General features: G+C 36.1%; 2 protein-coding genes across 2 annotated transcripts; one reads left to right on the top strand and one right to left on the bottom strand.

The window, feature by feature from the left end:
- Positions 1-5,833: 5,833 nt before the first annotated feature.
- On the top strand, positions 5,834-8,256 carry LOC145086431 (Tetratricopeptide repeat (TPR)-like superfamily protein). The gene has a single exon (XM_079024187.1). The coding sequence runs from the start codon at positions 5,879-5,881 to the stop codon at positions 7,946-7,948; it is 2,070 nt and encodes a 689-aa protein (XP_078880313.1). The 5' UTR covers positions 5,834-5,878; the 3' UTR covers positions 7,949-8,256.
- Positions 8,257-8,705: 449 nt separating this feature from the next.
- Positions 8,706-11,476, bottom strand: LOC145086430 (Tetratricopeptide repeat (TPR)-like superfamily protein). The gene has a single exon (XM_079024186.1). It carries the CDS (start codon positions 11,383-11,385, stop codon positions 8,824-8,826), a length of 2,562 nt encoding a protein of 853 aa, XP_078880312.1. The 5' UTR covers positions 11,386-11,476; the 3' UTR covers positions 8,706-8,823.
- Positions 11,477-20,545: the final 9,069 nt, after the last annotated feature.

The raw sequence follows: 20,545 nt of genomic DNA, 5'->3' as shown, positions 1-20,545 counted from the left end.
TACGTTTATCAGTATTGCCGGTTTTTACTGTGACTCTTAGATTGGTCATAACTTCTTCGTTATAACTCGGATTTTAGTGTTCTTTATATTTCTGAAACCCTTGATACGATGTTTATCATTTTATGTAACCCATTAGAGACTTTTGAACATTCAAAATTTTGATGGAAATTTCATTACATTAAAAGAGATTATAAATTCTTGACTTTTTAGGTCATTACACTGATTCGAAAATATCGGGTTGTCACATAAAATATCTAAGTATTCTATGAAAAGTGGAAACAGTATGACTATATTCATTGCATCAGTTTTAAGTGCTTAGAAATCCTTTTGTATAAATTCACAAATTATTTGTGTTCGGCTTGTATTCTCCCCCTGAAACATTAAAATCATTAAAATCATAAAAGTATAGGGGTGTGAACTCACAGTTGGTTGCGTGAAATGTTGGACAACGAAACTAGAAATGAGGACCCTTGGATTGATGCACGCGGCGCTTAACGGGATCCTAATAACAATTAAATACACATGTGTATTTTATTAGCGAAAGCATTATTTATAGTGTTGGAAAAACACTTGCTTTTGGTTTAGGAATGTTACCGGGACTTGAATGAATCGGGGAAAGCGGGTTTTCAGTCGAGTTCACCACTTAGGGAGGGTTTGCGGCCGTGAAGGGGTTACGGCTATGAACTCTTTACGGCTGTGAACTGCCCCTTGAAGGGTTTACGGCCATGAACGGTGTTCTTAAAGGAAATATGAATTTTTAAAGGGTTCACGGCCGTGAACGGTTTGCGACCTTTGAAGGTTTGAAGATTTGGAGGGTGTACGGCCGTGAACTCAAAAACACGATGCTTGATCCGACGAAAACGCGTTTTAGATGCTCCACAATAACCCCTAAAGGTGATTCTTGATGATTTTTCGGAAGAGAATAGGGTATTTTGGTGTTTGCGGTCGAGAGGTTAGAGAGAGAATGTGGGAGTTTTCGTCAGAAAAGTTTAAATGAGGGTAGGAATCACGTATATATAGGGGGGGTAATGGTTGGTGGTGGGGTCCACCAGCCGTGAACTAGTTTACGGTCGTGATCGGGTTCACGGCCGTGAACACCAGTCTGGTCGGAAACTGTTTAATTTTCGAAGGAAACTTGGGTTTTTCCCCCGATTTTTGGTTCCGACTCGTATATAAATTTATTTATACAAAACTTAAATGATTTTCCAAACCATAGAAATTTAACGGAACAAATAAAAATGTGAAATTTATTTAACGGAAAAAGGTTCGGGTTTTCACATTCTAGCTTGTCCTTTTTAAAGGTTTTTATAATACTTAACTTTTAGTGGATATTTTTAAGAATCATTCAATTTGTGATTAGACCTAGTTTGTTTTATTGATCCTTAATGAATAATTACCTAATTACCAAATTATTTAAAACAAGGCTAGTATCCATATTTCACTCCATGATGTGAAGTGGATCAGCCAAAAATCACACCAAGAAGCTATTTAGGTAGACAAATAATTATCAATCTCATTCTTCATGAGATTCATAGATCTTTCGAGATTTATTGACACTATGTCAATAACATGTTAATATCTTATTATGCTTATTTAGCAATCATGACTAGATTAGCCAAGGCTCATGAATCATCATAGGTCAAGGATTAAGTTAATCGTTGACTATAAAGGTGGTGAAGTCATCATAGGTCAAGGTTTGAGTTAATCCTTAACTATAAATCTTTATGAAATATTTTTGGGGAATTCATCATAGGTTAATGATTGAGTTAATCCTTGATTATAAAGGTCGTGAAGTCCCGATATTTACTTACTAGGCATTCCCAATGCCCAACATACTACCTTTTAACATGCATTCAGATTCTAGTAGCGATTCAAGATTAGACGATGCTGGAAATTTTGAATGCCAATGTGATGTAGTATTTACTTACCTTATGGTTGATTGAGAAATCATAAATGGCGTGTTTGGCACCGATCTTTTGAAAAATTTGGAAGCTTTTAGTTTTTAAGAATAAGCACAAAAAAGAGGCTTTGTTTGGCAACATGAGCTTTTAACTTTTAATTTTAACAAAAAAAATTCAAATCTAAAAGCCACTTCAAGTAGCTTTTAGTTTTTTGCAACATTTAACTTTTTAGTTTTTAACTAATTTTACAAGCTACTGGTTACTTTTGTCAAACACTTCTACATAAAATAAAAACTACAACTTATAGCAATCAACTACCAATTACCAACTATCAGCTACCAGTTTCCATTTACCCACTACCAGCTTTCAACTGTCAGCTACCACTTATCAACTTCCAACTATCGGCTGGTTTTGTCAAACACGTCCAAAACTTATGGTTATTGGAGTGATAAAAAAAAGTGCTAGGTGGGGGTAAAATTATAAGTGAATATTAGTTTATTTGTTTAGTTAATTACAAGATGAAGTGGTGCTATCAACATAAACTTTCAAAAATATATGTTTGCTATTAGAATTGGATTTATAGCAAAAAAAAATCATTTAGACCAATATAGTACCCCATGACACTACTTCAAAATCTAGAATATTTATATGGAATAATTTTATTTCTAGAGAAAAATGTTATTTTATAAAGTTCTAGAAAAATATATTACTTTTTTTTAAACACACATAATGTTTAGTTTAGTTAGTTGGGAGTTTTTGGATTCTAATATTTTGCAGATGGGCTTCAACGAAAAATGGAGGATATGGATCCAGGGTTGCTTACCATCTGGTAAAGCTTCAATATTGATAAATGGAAGTCTTACAAAGGAATTCTCTACTTTAAAGGGAGTCTGACAGGAGGACCACCTCTCTCCCTTTCTCTTCATCACAACCATGGAAGGACTCAATGTTGCTATGAGGGAAGCGTGCGAAAAGAGTGTGTTTTAAGGTCTCTAATTTCCAAATGGTGGCCCATTGATCTCACATCTCTTATACATAGACGGTGTGCTGTTTGTCGAGAATGGTCCAAACATAACAAAAAGAACTTACCAAAAGTCATTCGTTGTTTTCATGTTGCATCGGGTCTCAAGGTTAATTTTAACAAATCTCAAGTCTTGGGGGTTGGGGCTAATATGCAGGAAATATAGAGGTGGGTAGCCCTTTGGGATGTCAACCAACTTCTCTTCTATTTACTTATCTAGGAGTTCCTATAGGTTTCAACACGCGGCTTAGTAAACATTAGCTGCCAATCATCGAAAAACTCTCTATATGGAAATCGAAAAACTTGTCATTCGGGGGAAGACTCAAATCAAGTTGGTTCTTGGAAACTTGCCAACATATTTTCTTTCCCTTTTTATGGCACCAACGTCGTTATCAAGAAGCTAGAAAAGATCATAATGAGATTTTTGTGGGGCGGATCTGAATAAAAATTAAAGATTCACTAGGTATCATGGAGAAAAGTCATCGCAGATAAAGAACACAGTGGTTTAGGAGTTGGCTCGATCAAAGCTTTTAACATGACTTTAATAGTAAAATGGTGGTGTCGTTTTAGATCAGATCCCCTATCTATCTGGGCCAAAGTAATTACAGGTTTGCACAAATTGAATGGTAAACCCGATCATGTCTATTCTATGAAAACTTTGGTTGGGGTTTGGAACAACATTGCTTGCATTTAGAATGACCTTGACAAGAAAGGTATCTCTCATAACATAGTTTTGGAAAAAAGAAAAACTTCATTGGGTGTCTCGTGGAATTGTGTTCTCACATCCGATGGAAAATATAAGGTAAATAAGAAATAGGTTAGATCATTGCAATATGGTAGACATTGGTAATTTTGTATGGATCAAAGAGGTTCCCATCAAAGTTACGTGCTTCGTTTGGAGGGAAAAAATGGGCAGAATCCTAACTGCATTGGCCATTTCTAGGTGTATAATCAACTTAAGTTCCACCGTTTGTTGCCAATGTGGTGAGACTGGGGAAACAACAGATCATGTACTGGTCAGGTGCCTATTTGCAAAAGAAGTACTGGAGTGGATATTTAGGTGGTGTTATATTCCTGTTGCAGATGCGAGATCAGTTCACAACGTCCTTGATTGTGCCTCACATTGGAGAAATTTCCATAAAAAGAAGAAGATGTTGTAATGAATTTGTTATGGTACTTTTTGGAGCATATGGAAGGCAAGAAATGAGAGATTATTTAATAATAATCGTCTGCTTCCCACCAAAGTTGATGACTTTATTAAGTCAACAACTTACATGTGGGTCAAACATAAGGGAAACAAATGTAGTCTCAATTAGGTAGATTGGAGTATTAATCCTTTTATAGGCATGTAATATATGTATCTATAATTGATTTCCATTCCATCTTGTATTCTCCCCAGTTTAGTACTTTGTTAGGCTTGGCTCTCTCTTTTTATATATATATATATATATATATATATATATATATATATATATATATATATATATATATATATATATATATCGCATTTGTAGATTCAAAAAGAAAAGTTAGAACATCTCTAATGGTTAGCTTATATCGATCATGACTTATTACTATTGTCACCTTATCATTCATTAATTTTAACCTCTATTTAAATGATCCCTCCAATGGTTAACTTTTTTCTATAGTTTTTTTCGGTAAATTTAACTAATCTATCATTATTTATTTAAAATGTTCTATATAAACCTTGCATTTAAATGTGTCATTTTTAAACACGCGTCATATTTAAGTACAAACCATTTTAAGGAACATTATAAATTTATATTTATGATTAAAATGTTATTAGTTATTTTATAGAATTAATTAACTAGTCAATAAATAAATAAATTTAAAACTTAAACATAATTAATGTAGCAAATAAATTTTGATTAGAATATAAGAGGGTTGCTTGTACAAATGGTTAAAATATATTGATATTGAGGGGTCAATAAAAATAATCAAAAAAACTATGCATTTCAATGACAATAAATGCTCATTATAGATATAGATAAGTTAATAATAATAAGCTATAAAAAAAGCTATCATTGGAGATACTATTAATGTGTAAAATATTTAAAGAAATTCACAAAAAATAGCTTAATTTTTTGTGACTTAGTCAAAAAATAGCAAAAAGCTAGGGTTTATCCAAAATTAATGAAAAAATAGCAAAAAGTTTGAGTTTATCCAAAATTAACCAAAAAAGCCGCAGATGAGGTAAATATGCGTATGGTTTCGTCAACTTGTTTGCGGTTGCGTCATCTCATCTACGATTTCAGGTTATCTATGTATAAAAAAATTTTACTTTGCCCATTTTCGAAGACACGAAATCGTAGATGACATATAGACATATGTGTTTTCCTCTCAAGTTGTCGACTATTTCCTGATGTCGTTGTGAATATACAAGTCATTGATGTATATTTTGTGCTTTAAAGAAGTGTATCATCAAACATGTCATGCCATCCACGGTTTCGTTATGATTTCCACAAAAAATTCATACGCATTACCTCTAAATTTTAGCATATATGATAAAAAAAACTATACATTTAGATTAGTTGAACCATTGTTTTGCGGAATGTCTTCTTTAGCAATCGATAAAAAATTCATGCATCTTTGAATGTGAAAAATGAGTTCGATTTTTTTAGGATTTAAATGTGCTGGGATAATGGGATGTGAAACTGCAGGTTAGATACAAAAACCGGATCCCATTTGACGAAACCATAGACGAGTTACATATTAAACGACGAAACCGCAGACGTGTTAGCTCATCTTTCGTTTTGTTGGCCATTTTTGGATAAATAATAAATTATTACTGTTTTTTTGCTAAGTCATTAACAAATTAGGCTATTTTTATAAATTTGGTTTATTTTTGTAAATTTCTCAAAATTTTAAACCTTAATACGAAAGTCTACGACTCTTGTTGATCTGCAAATGCTCGCAGGGCACTTTTGTATCTTCCATGGGAACCAATGTCAAAACCTTAACCAACAAAATCTCCACCTATCTAAAACTCAACAACCTCTCCAAAGCAGTTTTCACCTTGTATGAATCTACAGTCCCCTTCGACTTCTCTTTATACGCATCCCTCTTCAGTCTATGTGGTTCGAGACGTGCCATCGTCGAAGCCCGTAAAGTCGAATCCCATCTAATTACCTACAATCCAACACCACCAATTTTCTTATTGAACAGGGCGATTGAGGTGTATGGGAAATGCGAGTGTTTGAGAGATGCAAGGGAGCTATTCGACGAAATGCCTCAGAGAGATGGTGGGTCCTGGAATGCTCTAATTTCAGCATATAAGCTTAATGGGTTAGCGCAGGAGGCATTGGGTTTGTTCTTGGATATGAAGGATGATGGGTTTCCATGGAATGAGGTTAGTTTTGCTAACGCTTTGGGGTGTTGCGGTTCACTTTTGGAAATTTCTTTTGCTAAGGGAATACACGGATTGGTTGTAAAGTATGGATTTTGTGCGAATGTGATTATCGCGAGTTCCATTATCGATGTTTATGGGAAATGCAGGTTTTTGAGCGATGCGAAGAGAATGTTTGATGAGCTTCGTAACCCAAATGAGGTTTCTTGGAATGTGATTATCAGGAGGTATTACGACATGAGCAAAGAGAGGGAGGCAATAATTATGTTTTTTGAAATGATCAGAAGGAATGAAGTTATGCCATTGGCTTATACAGTCTCGAATGCCCTTCTAGCTTGCTCAAAGATTTCTGCTTTCAATGAAGCTCTCCAAATCCATTCTTTTTCCATCAAAACAAACCTGGTAAACACGTTGGTAGTTTCAGGATCTCTCATTGATATGTATGCAAAACATGGAGATCTCGATAGTGCTCACAAGATCTTTAACCAGCCAAATGCGAAAAACTTGATCACCTGGACTTCAATGGTGACAGCATACGCCACAAATGGTCAAACCAAACACGCACGGAAACTGTTTGATGAAATGCCTGAAAGAAACATCGTATCATGGAACGCTATGCTAAATGGCTACACTCGCCATTACAAATGGGAATCCGCCTTAGAAATCATCTATCTAACAACCAACTCAAACATCAACATCGACCATGTCACAATCATGTTAATCTTAACCACATGTTCCGGCCTTTTATCCCTTGAATTAGGGAAACAAGTTCATGGGTATGTCTATAGGCATCATTTCAACTCTAATCTCTTCATCAGCAACTCCCTTCTTAACATGTATGGAAAATGTGGAGACTTGAGAAGTTGTAGATCATGGTTTTATCAAATGAGCCACTTTCGTGATAACATTTCTTGGAATTCAATCTTGACAAGTCATGCACGACATCAAAGAAGTGAAGAAGTGATGAAAGTCATTTGGAAGATGCTAGAAGAAACCCCACCAAATGAGCACACTCTTGCAACCATTTTAGCTGCGTGTGCGAATATTTTCGCCCTTCATCAAACCAAAGAAATCCACGGGTTTTTAGTTAGAAATGGTTACATTATCGACATTGTTACAAAAGGAGCCTTGATTGATGCATACTCAAAATGTCGTTGTTTAAGTTACGCACTTGTGGTCTTTAAAGAAACGTGTTCACGGGATTTGTTTCTTTATAACTCTATGATATTGGGATGTTGTCATAATTCAAGGGGTGATTTAGCTCTTGATCTATTTGAGATGATGAAAGACGAAGGGTTGAAACCGGATAATACCACATTTCAAGGGGTTTTGCTTGGTTGTGTATGTGAGGGTAGGGTTGATTTGGGTAGGGAGTGTTTTGATGGAATGAGTAGTGAGTATTGTGTTATACCACGGTTGGAGCATTATGAGTTGGTGATTGAATTGTATGGGAGGTATGGATACATTGGTGAGCTTGAGAAGTTTGTTAAAGAAATGCCGTTTGATCCGAATGTGTCTATGTTGATTAGGGTTTTTGATGCGTGTTATGAGTATGGATGTGAGAGGCTTGGGAAATGGGCTGCGGATCGGCTTAATGAAATGAACCCATTGGTCCCATACCGATTTGAGCTCACGAATCATGATAGGATAGCCACATGATGAGATGAGTTTCTGAGTTTTAGCAGTTGCAGTGTCAGAGTTTCAGTTCCAATATGGATTAACCTATTTGTGGGTATTGAGCACTTTTGTCATACCTAATTTACATCATAGGCCCCATCGGTGGTATCTTTATAGAAAGACGTGAGATTTAAGTCTTACTAGTTGCAGTGTAGGAGTTTTAGTTTTAATGCGAGTATGAAACACTTATTTTGTAGATACATCAACTTGATGATAGCTGAACTTTATACAAGATATACAATGTTCTTACGTTAGAATGACTGATTTATTTATTTATTTATTTTTTGTAATGAGCTTAAGTCAGTTAGGTAGAGTCTTGGGCAATTTCAAACTAGTATTTAAATAATGCATCAAAGTACTTCAATTTGTTTGTTTTATAATAAAAATTTGGGTTAATCATCTTTTTACATGAAAAAAATATAAGATTATATAAAAAATTAGAACATAGCGGATTTGTTATCGGTTTATACAGCCATGTTTTAATTTGTTACTAAACCTTTACCAAAGAAATCAAATTTAGTGCATAAACAGACAAAAAAAAATTGACGACAAATGTAAATAAATAAGCTATGTTTTAATTTTTTTTCCCTTAGCAATTGAAGGATTTGATCGAATCTTCTTTTTTTAAGATTTTGGAGGATTTTCATTGAATATGTAGTAATACATCTCACATGATGACCCTGTTTACTCCCAACATCATCATATGAGATGTAAATCAGAAAAATGACATAAAACCGTGTTTACGAAAAGCTCAATCCACACCAAAACTATAACTAAAAATCTCACATCGCAAAAGTTAAGACTAAACCTTTAACTGTTTTTGCAAGTATACCACACCATAACCAACTACAATTTCTTCACCAATAACCTTTGCAAGAACACGATCCGTTCTTAAAATGATGAAAGCGACTCGAATCCCTTAATATTATCTCATGATCAATAATCTTCGATATATACACCATCGCAACATGACAATCCCCACAAACCCTCAAATTTTTCGTGATCCTAATCGGTTGACCACAACTTGTGGTCAATATCCCATACGCAAGAGCCAATTTCTCACTATGTTCAACCAAAACATCACCTTTCTCTTCATCATCCACATCATGTAAAGCAAAACTCGTATCCGGAACATACCCAAGCTCTTTAATCCTATGAATCAAATCACCAAGAACATCATAAATCTCATCCGATCTCGCATGATCTTTGTCCCCAACATAAAACGTCACCAAACCCGTCTTCCCTTGAACACAACTCCACCCTGGTCTTTTCTTGATTCCAGAACCTTTCATTAAAAACCGAATCTTGGAAACATCTTTCCAACGTTTCATGTCGGCGTATATATTCGAAAGCAGTGTATACGTCCCATCGTTTTCACACCCTAATTCTAATAACTTATCACACGCGTATTCCGCTAGCTTCACATTCGTGTGGACCCTACACGACCCGAGTAAAGCAACCCACACTACCGGGCTGGGCTCCATGGGCATGGTTTCGATAACCTCCATGGCTTTCTCCAACTGCCCGGCCCGCCCGAAAAGATCAACCATACACGCGTAATGCTCCACCCCGGGCACAATCTTGAATTCCTTCGTCATGGCGTCGAAACACTCAATTCCTTCGTTTACGAGACCGGAATGGCTACACGCGTAGAGAATGACTAAAAATGTTACACCGTCGATCCGGAGACCGGAATCGGAATCTCTCATTCCAGCGAAGAGCCGAAGAGCTTCGCGGCCGTAACCGTGCATTCCGTACCCGGTCATTAACGATGTCCATGAGACGGTGTTTTTTTGTTCCATGGTGTTGAAAACTACACGCGCGGTTTCTAGGTCGCCGGATTTTACATACATGTCGATGAGGCAATTGTGGGTGAATAAAACATCGGAATGGAATTGGGTTCGCAGGATGTAACCATGTATTTGTTTTCCTTGTCTTAGATTGGCAAGGCGAGCACATGCCATTAACACGCATGAGATTGTGAATGCGTTTGGTGTTGTGGGGGTGTTTTCGTAATTAACCATTTGTGAGAAGAGTTTTAAGGCGTCGTTGGCTTCACCGTGTTGAGCATATCCACCAATCATGGCTGTCCACGTGACAACGTTTCGATTTAAAGGAAGGACAGGATCGAAAAGCTTACGTGCAAGATAGATGGATTTGCATTTGGCGTACATGTCGATTAAAGAATTGATCACCATTTGTTCATCTCCATTGTCGTTGTTTTTGATGTTCAGAATCTTTTTGATGATGTAACAATGAATCTCCTTACCTTGAAGTAATGAACCAACACTTGCACAGCCGGAAAGTAGGGAGACTAGAGTGACTACATTGGGTTCTGAACCCGAAAATACCATTTGTCGGAAAATATCAAGAGCTTCATTGCCATGGCCTCTCTGAGCATAACCGGAGATCACAGTACTCCATGTCACCACATTTAACTCAATCTTCTCTTCTCGCATCTTTTCAATTAAACCAAGAGCATCTTCAAATCTACCAATCTGGGAATGGCCTGTAACCATGGCGTTCCAAGAAACTACATCTTTCAATTCTATTTGCTCAAATACTCTGTTTGCGTCATCCATTAATCCACATTTGGCATACATGTCGACTATGGCATTACCCACGAACAGATCTTTAATGAGTTGGGTTTTCAATGCGTAAGCATGAGCCTCCTTCCCTTGAATCGATGCTTGAACAGAAGCTAAAGCAGGAAGGATGTTAACCAAGCTAACAGCATCGGCATGAAGCTGGTTTTCTCCTTTTGTCATTCGATAGAACATATGGAGTGCCTTTTTTGAATCACCACTCTGCATATAAGCTGCAACAATTGAGTTCCAGGAGATGACGTCTGTAATTTCGTTAAGAATCATTTCATCGAACACCTGGCGGGCACTATCCAAATCACCGCACCGACCATACATTGCCACCAACGCGTTACCCACAAACACATTATTCTCGTACCCAAGGATACAAACAGCTCCGTGAAATGACGCGCCACGGCGGAAAGACGGGAGCTCTCCGCAGGCCTTGAGAACAAAAGGGAAAGTGTACCCATCAGGACGCCAACCAAGGGACTGCATACCGTGATAAAGCTGGAGAGCGTGGTCGAGTAAACGGAGACGAACTGCACGTCGAATAAGAGAGTTCCACCAGAACACAGACGACGGCGACGGCGGTATACGAGAGAGGGTAACAAGGGCGTGTGATGGGGCGTCGCAGGAGATGTACATACTCACGATTTTTGGTAATGCCGTAGGGTCTGAGGCTGCAAGGCCTTTCACTGTGAGTTGTTGGTGAAGAAGCTTGACTTTGTTTACGGAGCTGCATTTTTCGAATACGTGAGCAGCGGTTGAGAAGAAGGTTGACAGCTGGTGGTGGAGGCGTTTCAAATGTGGTGGGGTTGGGAAACGGTGGCGCATACTATGACCGGCGGCGGTTGTTTCATTATACAGAGAACACTTCAAATATCGGGGATTTGCAGTTCATAAATATTTAAAGAAGAAAAATAATATCTTTAAATTGTAAATTAAATTGTAAATGCACAAATAAAAAGAAATATGTAATTTTACTAGTGTTTTAGCCGTTTATTTTCATGTATGAGTTTGAAGTTTTTATCTTGTAAATATATCGTGTGTCCTTCAGTCCTTCTAGATTAAGACACCAAATAGATTGAAAAAGTAGAAGCTGGAAATGTGGAAAGAAAAGCTGAAAAACATGAATAAGTAATAGTTTGGAAGGCGATGAACGAAAATCAATAAAATTTTAGATGAGAAAAATCACATTGTTGGGAAAGTGGGTGATTAAGGATATAGAACTATAGAATATGTGATATTAATGAAAAATGAAAAAATAAAAATAAAAATAAGTATTGAATGGGACACTTAATTAGTGGTTTCCATGTGAACATTTTCTTTTATATTTGTTTTATTTGTAAGCATACACCCGTAACATGAACACATAATAGCAACAAACATCATGAACATAAAACAAGTATGTATCTTCCCTAAAATCAATAAAACATTAAATGAAGCCATAAAGACTCACCCTAGTTGTATGATTCGTTCTTGACTCGAAAAGTGGCTTAGATTCATGATTTCTCGATTTTTGATCTTGAAGTTCTTGAACCAACAACAAAACTCGAGCTTATGGATCTTTATTTGAGAAACTCGAAGATCAAGCCCCTTTAACCCAAAAGAAACTACAAGATTTGTTTTGATCGGGTTTTACAAATAAGTGGTGAATGGTGGCCTAGTAGTGACCGATCTGTCGAAAAAAGGAGGTGGCCACTAATTTTGGAGAGCCCTCTTTGTTGGATTAAGGTGTCCAAGTTTATAACTAAATTGGTATAAACTTAAAAATAAAAACAAAATCCTTGTGGGTTGCCCTCATAACCAGAAATAGCTAGAAAAGATATTAGGAGAAAGATAAATGTTTTGTTAATATATAATAATTGAGAATAAATTAACATGAGATCAATAGCTAAATAATTGATTTGTTAATTTATATGGTTAATAATTAATAAGAAAGCACTTAGAATTAATTAATTATTAATCAGAATTAATCTGAAATTAATTGGAATTGATTAAATGTGCAAGATGTGAATTGTAATTGTTCAATAGTTGAACAAAAGAAGCAATTATAGAATTATCCAAGGGGTGAACGAAATTGGGAGTCTTTCTAGGGTTTTCAGAAGCCTCCTGGTTGCATAAAAGGAAATGATTTGAATCAGGATTAAATCTATTATTTAATCAATTCAAATTTTGCTTTGCTTGCAAGTTACCTAAACTATAAATACGACCCCAAGGCCATCCGTTTACGTTCATGACATTCCTAAGAGTATCAGGAATGGAATTTCCTTCTTCTTCCTCTATCTCTTCTTCATTCTAGGTTTTTTAGGGTTTTAGGTGTGACCATCTGAGGCACGAGATTTCTGGTGCTTGCTTTCTGAAGCTTGTTCAACAAGGAAGTGTTTGATTATTTACTACAATAATCAAGAGGTATGTAAACCCTACACTCCTAAGATTGTTGATGTTCAATTGTTTGTTGCAATATAGAGAAAACTTAGATCCAATAGGTTTCATTTGAACTTAGGGTTAAGTTTTTCCGCCATATATTTTTTAACCTATAAAACCTATCAGTGGTACTAGAGCCATAGGTTTTCGGGACTCGATTCATTATGTCTCACATAAGGATTTCATATTTCTTTAGTCTTTTGCTATAATATTTTCATATATGGAATTTCCTATATTGAAACCAGGAAATATGGCAGGTGAAACCCTAAGAGGGATGGATAAGAACTTAGAAGTCAAGGGTGACAGAGTCTTATACCTCATGGATCGGATATGGACACCGAAACTCAGTGGTTTCAAAGACATTGTCATAAACAAAGCACACAATACTCGATACTCCGTTCATCCAGGTTCAGACAAGATGTATCTGGATCTTAAAAAGTTATATTGGTGGCCTAACATGAATGCAAATATTGCTACCTTTGTAGGCAAGTGTCTTACTTGCGCCAAAGTTAAAGTAGAATATCAAAAGCCCTCAGGTTTACTACAACAATCGGAGATACCTGAGTAGAAGTGGGAGCGGATTACAATGGATTTCATAACCAAGTTTCCCAAGAAAATGGGTGGACTTGATACAATTTGGGTGATCGTCGACAGATTAACCAAGTCCGCACACTTCCTACTAATCAAAGAAACCGACAAGAACATGCATTAGGGAGATCGTATGACTGCATGGTGTTCCCATATCTATTATCTCTGATAGAGACAGTAGATTCACCTCAAGGTTCTGACAGTCACTACAAAAATCCATGGGAACTAGGCTGGACATGAGTACAGCCTACCACCCACAAACTGATGAACAGATGGAGAGGACTATACAAACGTTGGATGACATGCTGAGAGCTTGTGTGATCGACTTTAATAAAACATGGGATATCCATTTACCATTTGTCGAGTTTTCATACAACAACAACTACCATATACTAGTATCAAAGTTGCTCCATTTGAAGCCCTCTATGGCCGTAAGTGCATATCCCTTCTGTGATGGGCTGAGGTGGGTGACACGCAACTAGCTAAAGGACAAGTTCCTGACAACACTCTCACTGATTCAGAAATCCTCAAGGAGACGACCGAAAAGATTGTACAAATTTGTAAATGATTGAAAGCCTCTAGAGACAGACAGAAAAGCTACGTTGATAAAAGACGGAAACCCTTGGAATTTCAGGTTGGTGACCTTGTTCTATTGAAGGTCTCACCAGGGAAGGGCATGATACGCTTCGAAAAGCATGACAAACTAAATCCAAGGTACATTGGGCCTTTTGAGATTCTCGCTAGAATCGGCCCTGTAGCTTACAAACTCCGACCACCTCAAGAACTTAGTAATGTACACCCTACTTTCCACGTATCGAACTTAAAGAAGTGCCTATCTGATGAGACTCTTGTTATCCCACTCGATGAAATCGAGATCAATGAGAGCCTCAACTTCTGGGAAGAACCAGTAGAAATCATGGATAGGGAAGTCAAGCAAACAAAACAAAGTTGTATCCTGATAGTGAAGGTTCGCTGAAATGCAAAGTGGGGACCTGAATTCACTTGGGAGCGAGAGGATCAAATGAAACATAAGTATCCACATCTTTTCCCTTAGTTCATGAGTATCCCTTAGACTTAATTTCGGGACAAAATTCCCTTTAACGAGGGGATGATGTGACAACCCATAATTTCAAATCTTGTAAAAGTCAATCTTGGTCAACGAAAGTCAAACATATCAAATAAAGGTCAAACTTGTTTCTTTAATTATCTTAATATGGTTAGATTAATGAGTTATAAGTGTATCAACCTTGTATTCAAAAGTGTTGTGTGTTTTGGAGGGAAAACACTTGGCACCAGAACCTGCATCCGAGCCACAAACCTCCGCATGGTGAGACTTCGGACCGCAAACGAGGTTCACAGCTGAGAACCGCAAACCTCGGTCTTATCCCTTCGGTGTGGAAACCAATGAAGGCGTCCCATCAGTTTTGACCCCATATAGGGACCGAACCGTAAATCCTTCCTCACTTCTTCTTGTTCCAGCCGAAAACTCACCCTTTCACTCTCAAGAACACCAACCAAAAACCCTCATTCTCTCTCAACTATCATCCTTCTTCCTTTGAATCTTCTTAGGATCTTTTTTGGATATTCAAGTGTTCTTCATTTCACCAAGATCCTTGGGCCGTAAACCCTTGAATCTCCTTCTTTTCATCAAGAACACTCAGCCAAAAACCATTGAATCTTCTTAGTTTCACCAAGAACACCAAGAACACACCCTTTGAATCTTCAAGTGTTTACAGCCGAAAACCACTTTGGGTCGTGAACAGTTTGTGGCCGTAAACTCCAAACAACCCCTTTGATTTCGTTTCTAACACTTCATTTGTAAGTAAATCTTACATCCCTGGGTGTTTCCTTAACATACTTGCTTATATATTCACTAATTGTACACATACATACTACATGAAATGCATTTTAGGACTTGTTGTGTCTCGGGATCTAACTTGTGGAAACAATCATCCTATATCGAACATCCAAACGAATCACTCACTTAAGGTGAGTTCATACACCTACAACTTACCTTTTTAAATGCTTTTAGGTGGGATACAAATAGAACACAATTGAATTGTGTTAACTCTTACATGTGAAAACAAACAAACAAATAATTTTTTATGCTTATAATTGTTGTTAAAATAATTTCAAAAACTCTTTTAAACTATTTTAGATTGTTGTTTATTATCAAAAGCGTATTCATTTATATATTATTTATAAGTATGCTTTGACGGACTTAGGACTGTTGCTAAATACCTTGACTCCTGTTCCTTGTTTGGTTGTGGGCTTAGGGTAGGATCACTAGTCCGACTGTTGGTTAAATCATAATTATACATGCTAAATATGTACATGAATATTAAATCTCATTTTTAAAGAACATACTTAACTCAGTTGCATATATTAGGCAATTGAGTCTGTTCTCCAAATCATTTTCAGTTCAAACAAACATACTAGTAAACTATAATAGGTATAGTTTAGAGGATCAATACATACTATTTTCTAGAACAGAGGAACAATACATGAATCAATACATACATACTATTACTATTCATTACAAAGTATGCTATTCATTTACAAGAACAAAAAGGAACTTACATACTATACGTGATCAAAATAACTAAAATGTGAGATACTATTTCATGGCATAACAATATTCTTGCTATGTCACGTTTTGTAACCAGAGTCTCCTGGAGGGAGAGCGTGAGTTTGTGTATAGATCTATACGGGATTGACCATCCCACACCTTGTTGCTAGCTATAGTGGGACTTGCAGGTCCACGGGTGACAAATGTCATATCATTTTCGACGCCTGAAGAACATCGTGTTTTATACTAGTCAATCAAGCATGGTTATAACCTAATCACATTTAAACCTTAATTAAGTAGTTTGGTTACAAGGCAGTTAATGCATCAGTAGTGTGTTTTACATAATTCTATTGTAAACCTTCATTTTCCATTACATTCATACAGAGATATTCTCACATGAGAAATGCATACTATTTTTCTAGTAAAGATGGTTTACAAATATGGAAAAAATACATTTTATGCTATTTCAAGTACAAACATACATTTTATATTATTTCAAGTACAAGCATACATTTTATACTATTTCAAGTAGAAACATACATTTTTACTCTATTACAAGAGAACAAACATTCAAAACAGTCGGGTCTAGGGTAGAAGACTACTTTTCATTTTTAGAAGAAAATATAGGATTTTCTGGGAAGTATACAAACATTTCACTAAACAAATACAAACATTTTCATGATACAACTACAAACATTAGACACTAAATACTTATGAAATCACCAACTTAAATGTTGATACTCTCTTTCAAAATAACTTGTATTCTCAGGGAACCAGTAGGCAGGTACACTGGCACAAGTTTTGGAGAAGACGGAGCATGTTCAGATTCGTCTTTTATTTTGATATATTTTTGGTGTCTTACAATTATACAAAGAACACACATGTATTAACTATTCAATTAATGCAATGGATGTTGTTGCTTGTTTTACTATTGTGAATTGTTATGATACTGTACATGACGTGTCACACCCCCAAACCAAGGATGGCGGAAACGTCCAGGGGTGGAGGACTTCATGTAGAGTATCACAACAACAAGTATAATAGTGCTCAAAGTAAATACAACCATCATATTATAATTTGAAAAGTTACACCAAAGTATATGTTTACATGATTCGAATCAATTACATTATGATACAAAATGAACTGTTTGACGATTTATCGTTCCATCCTCAAAACGGGGTTGAATTCCTGATTCATTGAATTCCTGAGAATACAAGTAGTTTGAAAAAGTGTCAACACAAAGGTTGGTGAGTTCATAAGCTTTTGACAGTAAGAGTTTGAAAATCGATCTTTGTAAGAAGATGTATATCACCAAGAAAAATCCAATATTTTCCTTATAGAAGTTATGTGGTCCTAAATACCAGAACCGAAATGAATATGTATTTTGTCATACTTAAAGATATAATTGTGGTTTTAAATCAACATAAAACCCCTTTTAGATTTGAGAAAAATCCCGTAATGAATGATGTGTGATCTTAAATACCAAGACTGAAAATATATCATAATATCTGTAATTATTGATATAAAAAGTGATTTTAAATTAACATTAAACCTCTTTTGATTTATGCAATTCCTGTAAACTTATGTCGTTAGATCCCTATGTGAGCCGCTATAATCATACTAATGACCTGTATACCTGCTACGACGTTTCTCAGGCGTCGTGAATATGAAAATGACACTTGTCACCCACAGACCTGCAGGTCCGGCTGTAGCTAGCAGCGAGGTGTGGGGTGTCAAACCCAATATAGATCTATATACAACTATCACGTTCTCCCTCCAGGAGACTCTGATTATAACTAGCAGGAATTAGATTCCGTACTCGGACGTACAGACGAGAATGTCTCACAATTTAGGTTAACAAGTTTACGTGTGGTGTGCATAAGTGTAAAACCTTTTCCTGTGGGAATAAAAATCTTCCGAAATGTGTTTGTCGTGTTAATGGAAACATAAATCAAACCTATTATAGTTTATCTCAAAACGTTTGTAAAGTATGAAAATTCTTTTATGAAAACGCTTTTGTAATGAATTTACACTTATCGTAATGAAAGTTTCCTTTTGTATAAATGTACCCTTCTGAAAATATATATTTGTATTATGTAAAGTATCATAAACTATACCTATTATAGTTTATCAAAAACAAGGGTAGAAATAGTAAAGTACATAAACTATACTTAACATAGTTTAATAATGCATTTGTATGTAATTGTGTACTTTAATTATAACACTTGGTTATTTCTATGTATTATCTAGTGAAATTTCATTTGCTAATGGGTGTATATCTAGATATGAATACAAAAATGTCACATACTACAATAACACATAATCACATAATGATAATTACCTTGCTCAACATGTTACAAGGTGAAATGAAATTTATTGTGTTTTTCTATATATAACAATTTCTGTAGCTGTTATTGGAAAATTTGTAGAAAAATCATAAAATGTCCAAATCAAGTTCTGTAACTTCTGAGAGTTTGGAAAATGAGTCTTGTTGGTTCATAAATTTTTCCATAATTTTTAGGGACCTCTAACTTGTGTGACCAAGTCCATAATCACAGACTGGTCCGGATTGGTGTTTGAGATGATAGGCAGTTTTGTAAAAATCACCATAAATTGTAGAAAACTTGTATGGAGATGTGCAATTAGTAATTTTAAAGCTAAGAACTGGAACTACTTACACCTAAAACAGTTTTGTAAACAAAAATGTTTAAGTTGTCCAAAACAGTCCGTGAATGGGGTCCAAATTTTCTGATGTAGGCTGTTAGAAAAGTTTAGTTTTGTTCTTGTTGTTTTGCTTGTATTCCCCCCCTAAAAACTTGAGAAAACATGAAAATGTAGGGGTATGAACTCACCTTGAGTGGTTTCAGTAGGTAATTGTTGAAGAAGAGAAGTGTTCAACCCAAGAACACTTGAAGAATCACTTGAAGATTCGAAGATCTAACAAGAATGTGATGATGTTTGAGTAAGCAATCTATGATTTTTAGTGGGATGATATGTAATGATCATAAGAAAGATGATTATACTTACTAATTGTAGGAGAAAAGTCTTGGAGTATGCCTTGAAGTTCTCGAATTTGAGGGAAAAAGATGAGAGAGTTTAGAGTGTGGTTTTTGGTGGAAAATGAGAGAATGAATGGAGTGTGAGGAGAGAGGGTGGATGTTCCAGCCCTAAGAATGTGGGAATAGTTGAAAATGATGAGAAAGGACCTATGAAGTGACTAGGGATGGGCTGGTGGTGAATAGTGACATGGAGTGGGTATGGGAGTGGTTGCTTGTGTTGGGTTGAAGATTTGTTTAAGTGTTGCGTCATTGGGCTCGGTTATTAGTCCAATTATTTTGTACTTCGGTTTGGGCCTGTCCAACCGTGAGCCTGTTAGGTTTACTATATAAGAATATGCTTGCATGCATATTAGGTTAACGATTAAGGAAAAAGATCTAGAATACAATAGAGAATTACGATAGCTTTGTTTTCTTTATCGTTCTTGTAAACCTTCTAACCCTTTACAGTTGATGTTCTTGATCGAGCTCTTCTGAGGGTTGTTTTATAATCATTCGACACGTTTGATTCATTCTTGAGTTGTTCATTATTTTCGTGTTCTTGCTGTTTAATCTTTATTTACCTGTTTAAGATCTAATCGATCTTCAAGATTAAGTTTTAATCTCATCAATTGGTATCAGAGCAGGAGGTTGTGTAATCGATACACTTCTTTTCTGTGAAAAAGGTTTCAATTAGGGTTTTCCGCAATTACTGATATTTATTGAGCCGTCATCTCATTATTGACGTATCTTGATATTTATTGTTTTGCCCTAATCTGATTTATTACAAGTCTGATCTTTGAACAGGTTATTCGATCATAATGGACGAGTCGCAATCGAATCCCATCAATATTTCCAACAGCATTGGATCAACCACGAAGATTCTCATCCTATACACCCATGATTATGAAGTCTGGGCGCATCACTTTGAAGACTATGTTATAGGATCTGAGGATAATGGATACCTCATTTGGGAAGCAATTATTAATGGACCGTTTTCTCACTCTGCAACGTCAAGGATTATTAAAACTCAAAAGGAGTATAATGATCTACTGAAGGACGTTAAAGATATTGCGCAAGATGAAAAGGATAAATTCCAGTGCAATATCAAGGCGTTAAGATTGATAAAATTCGCCCTTCAGTCCGACACTTTCAGATTAGTAAGTTCATGCACGACGGCAGAGGAAGTTTGGAATAGACTTCGTGAACTGTACTCTACAGACGAGGATCTTGAACACTCTATCCAAACCTTACTCTTGTCTGAGTTTGGAGAATTCAGGCAAGGAGCCGAAGAAACTGTGACCCAAACGTTCAATCGCTTCAATCATCTTCTCAGCAAGATGAGCAAACATGACATCGAAAGGAAGCTTATCGA

Source organism: Lactuca serriola, chromosome 2 (genome assembly GCF_051521515.1).
Source record: "Lactuca serriola cultivar US96UC23 chromosome 2, Lser_US96UC23_V15, whole genome shotgun sequence".
Classification (NCBI taxonomy): Eukaryota; Viridiplantae; Streptophyta; class Magnoliopsida; order Asterales; family Asteraceae; genus Lactuca; species Lactuca serriola.
Note: the sequence above shows the minus strand (reverse complement) of the source record. Positions and strands in the feature narration are given on the sequence as shown.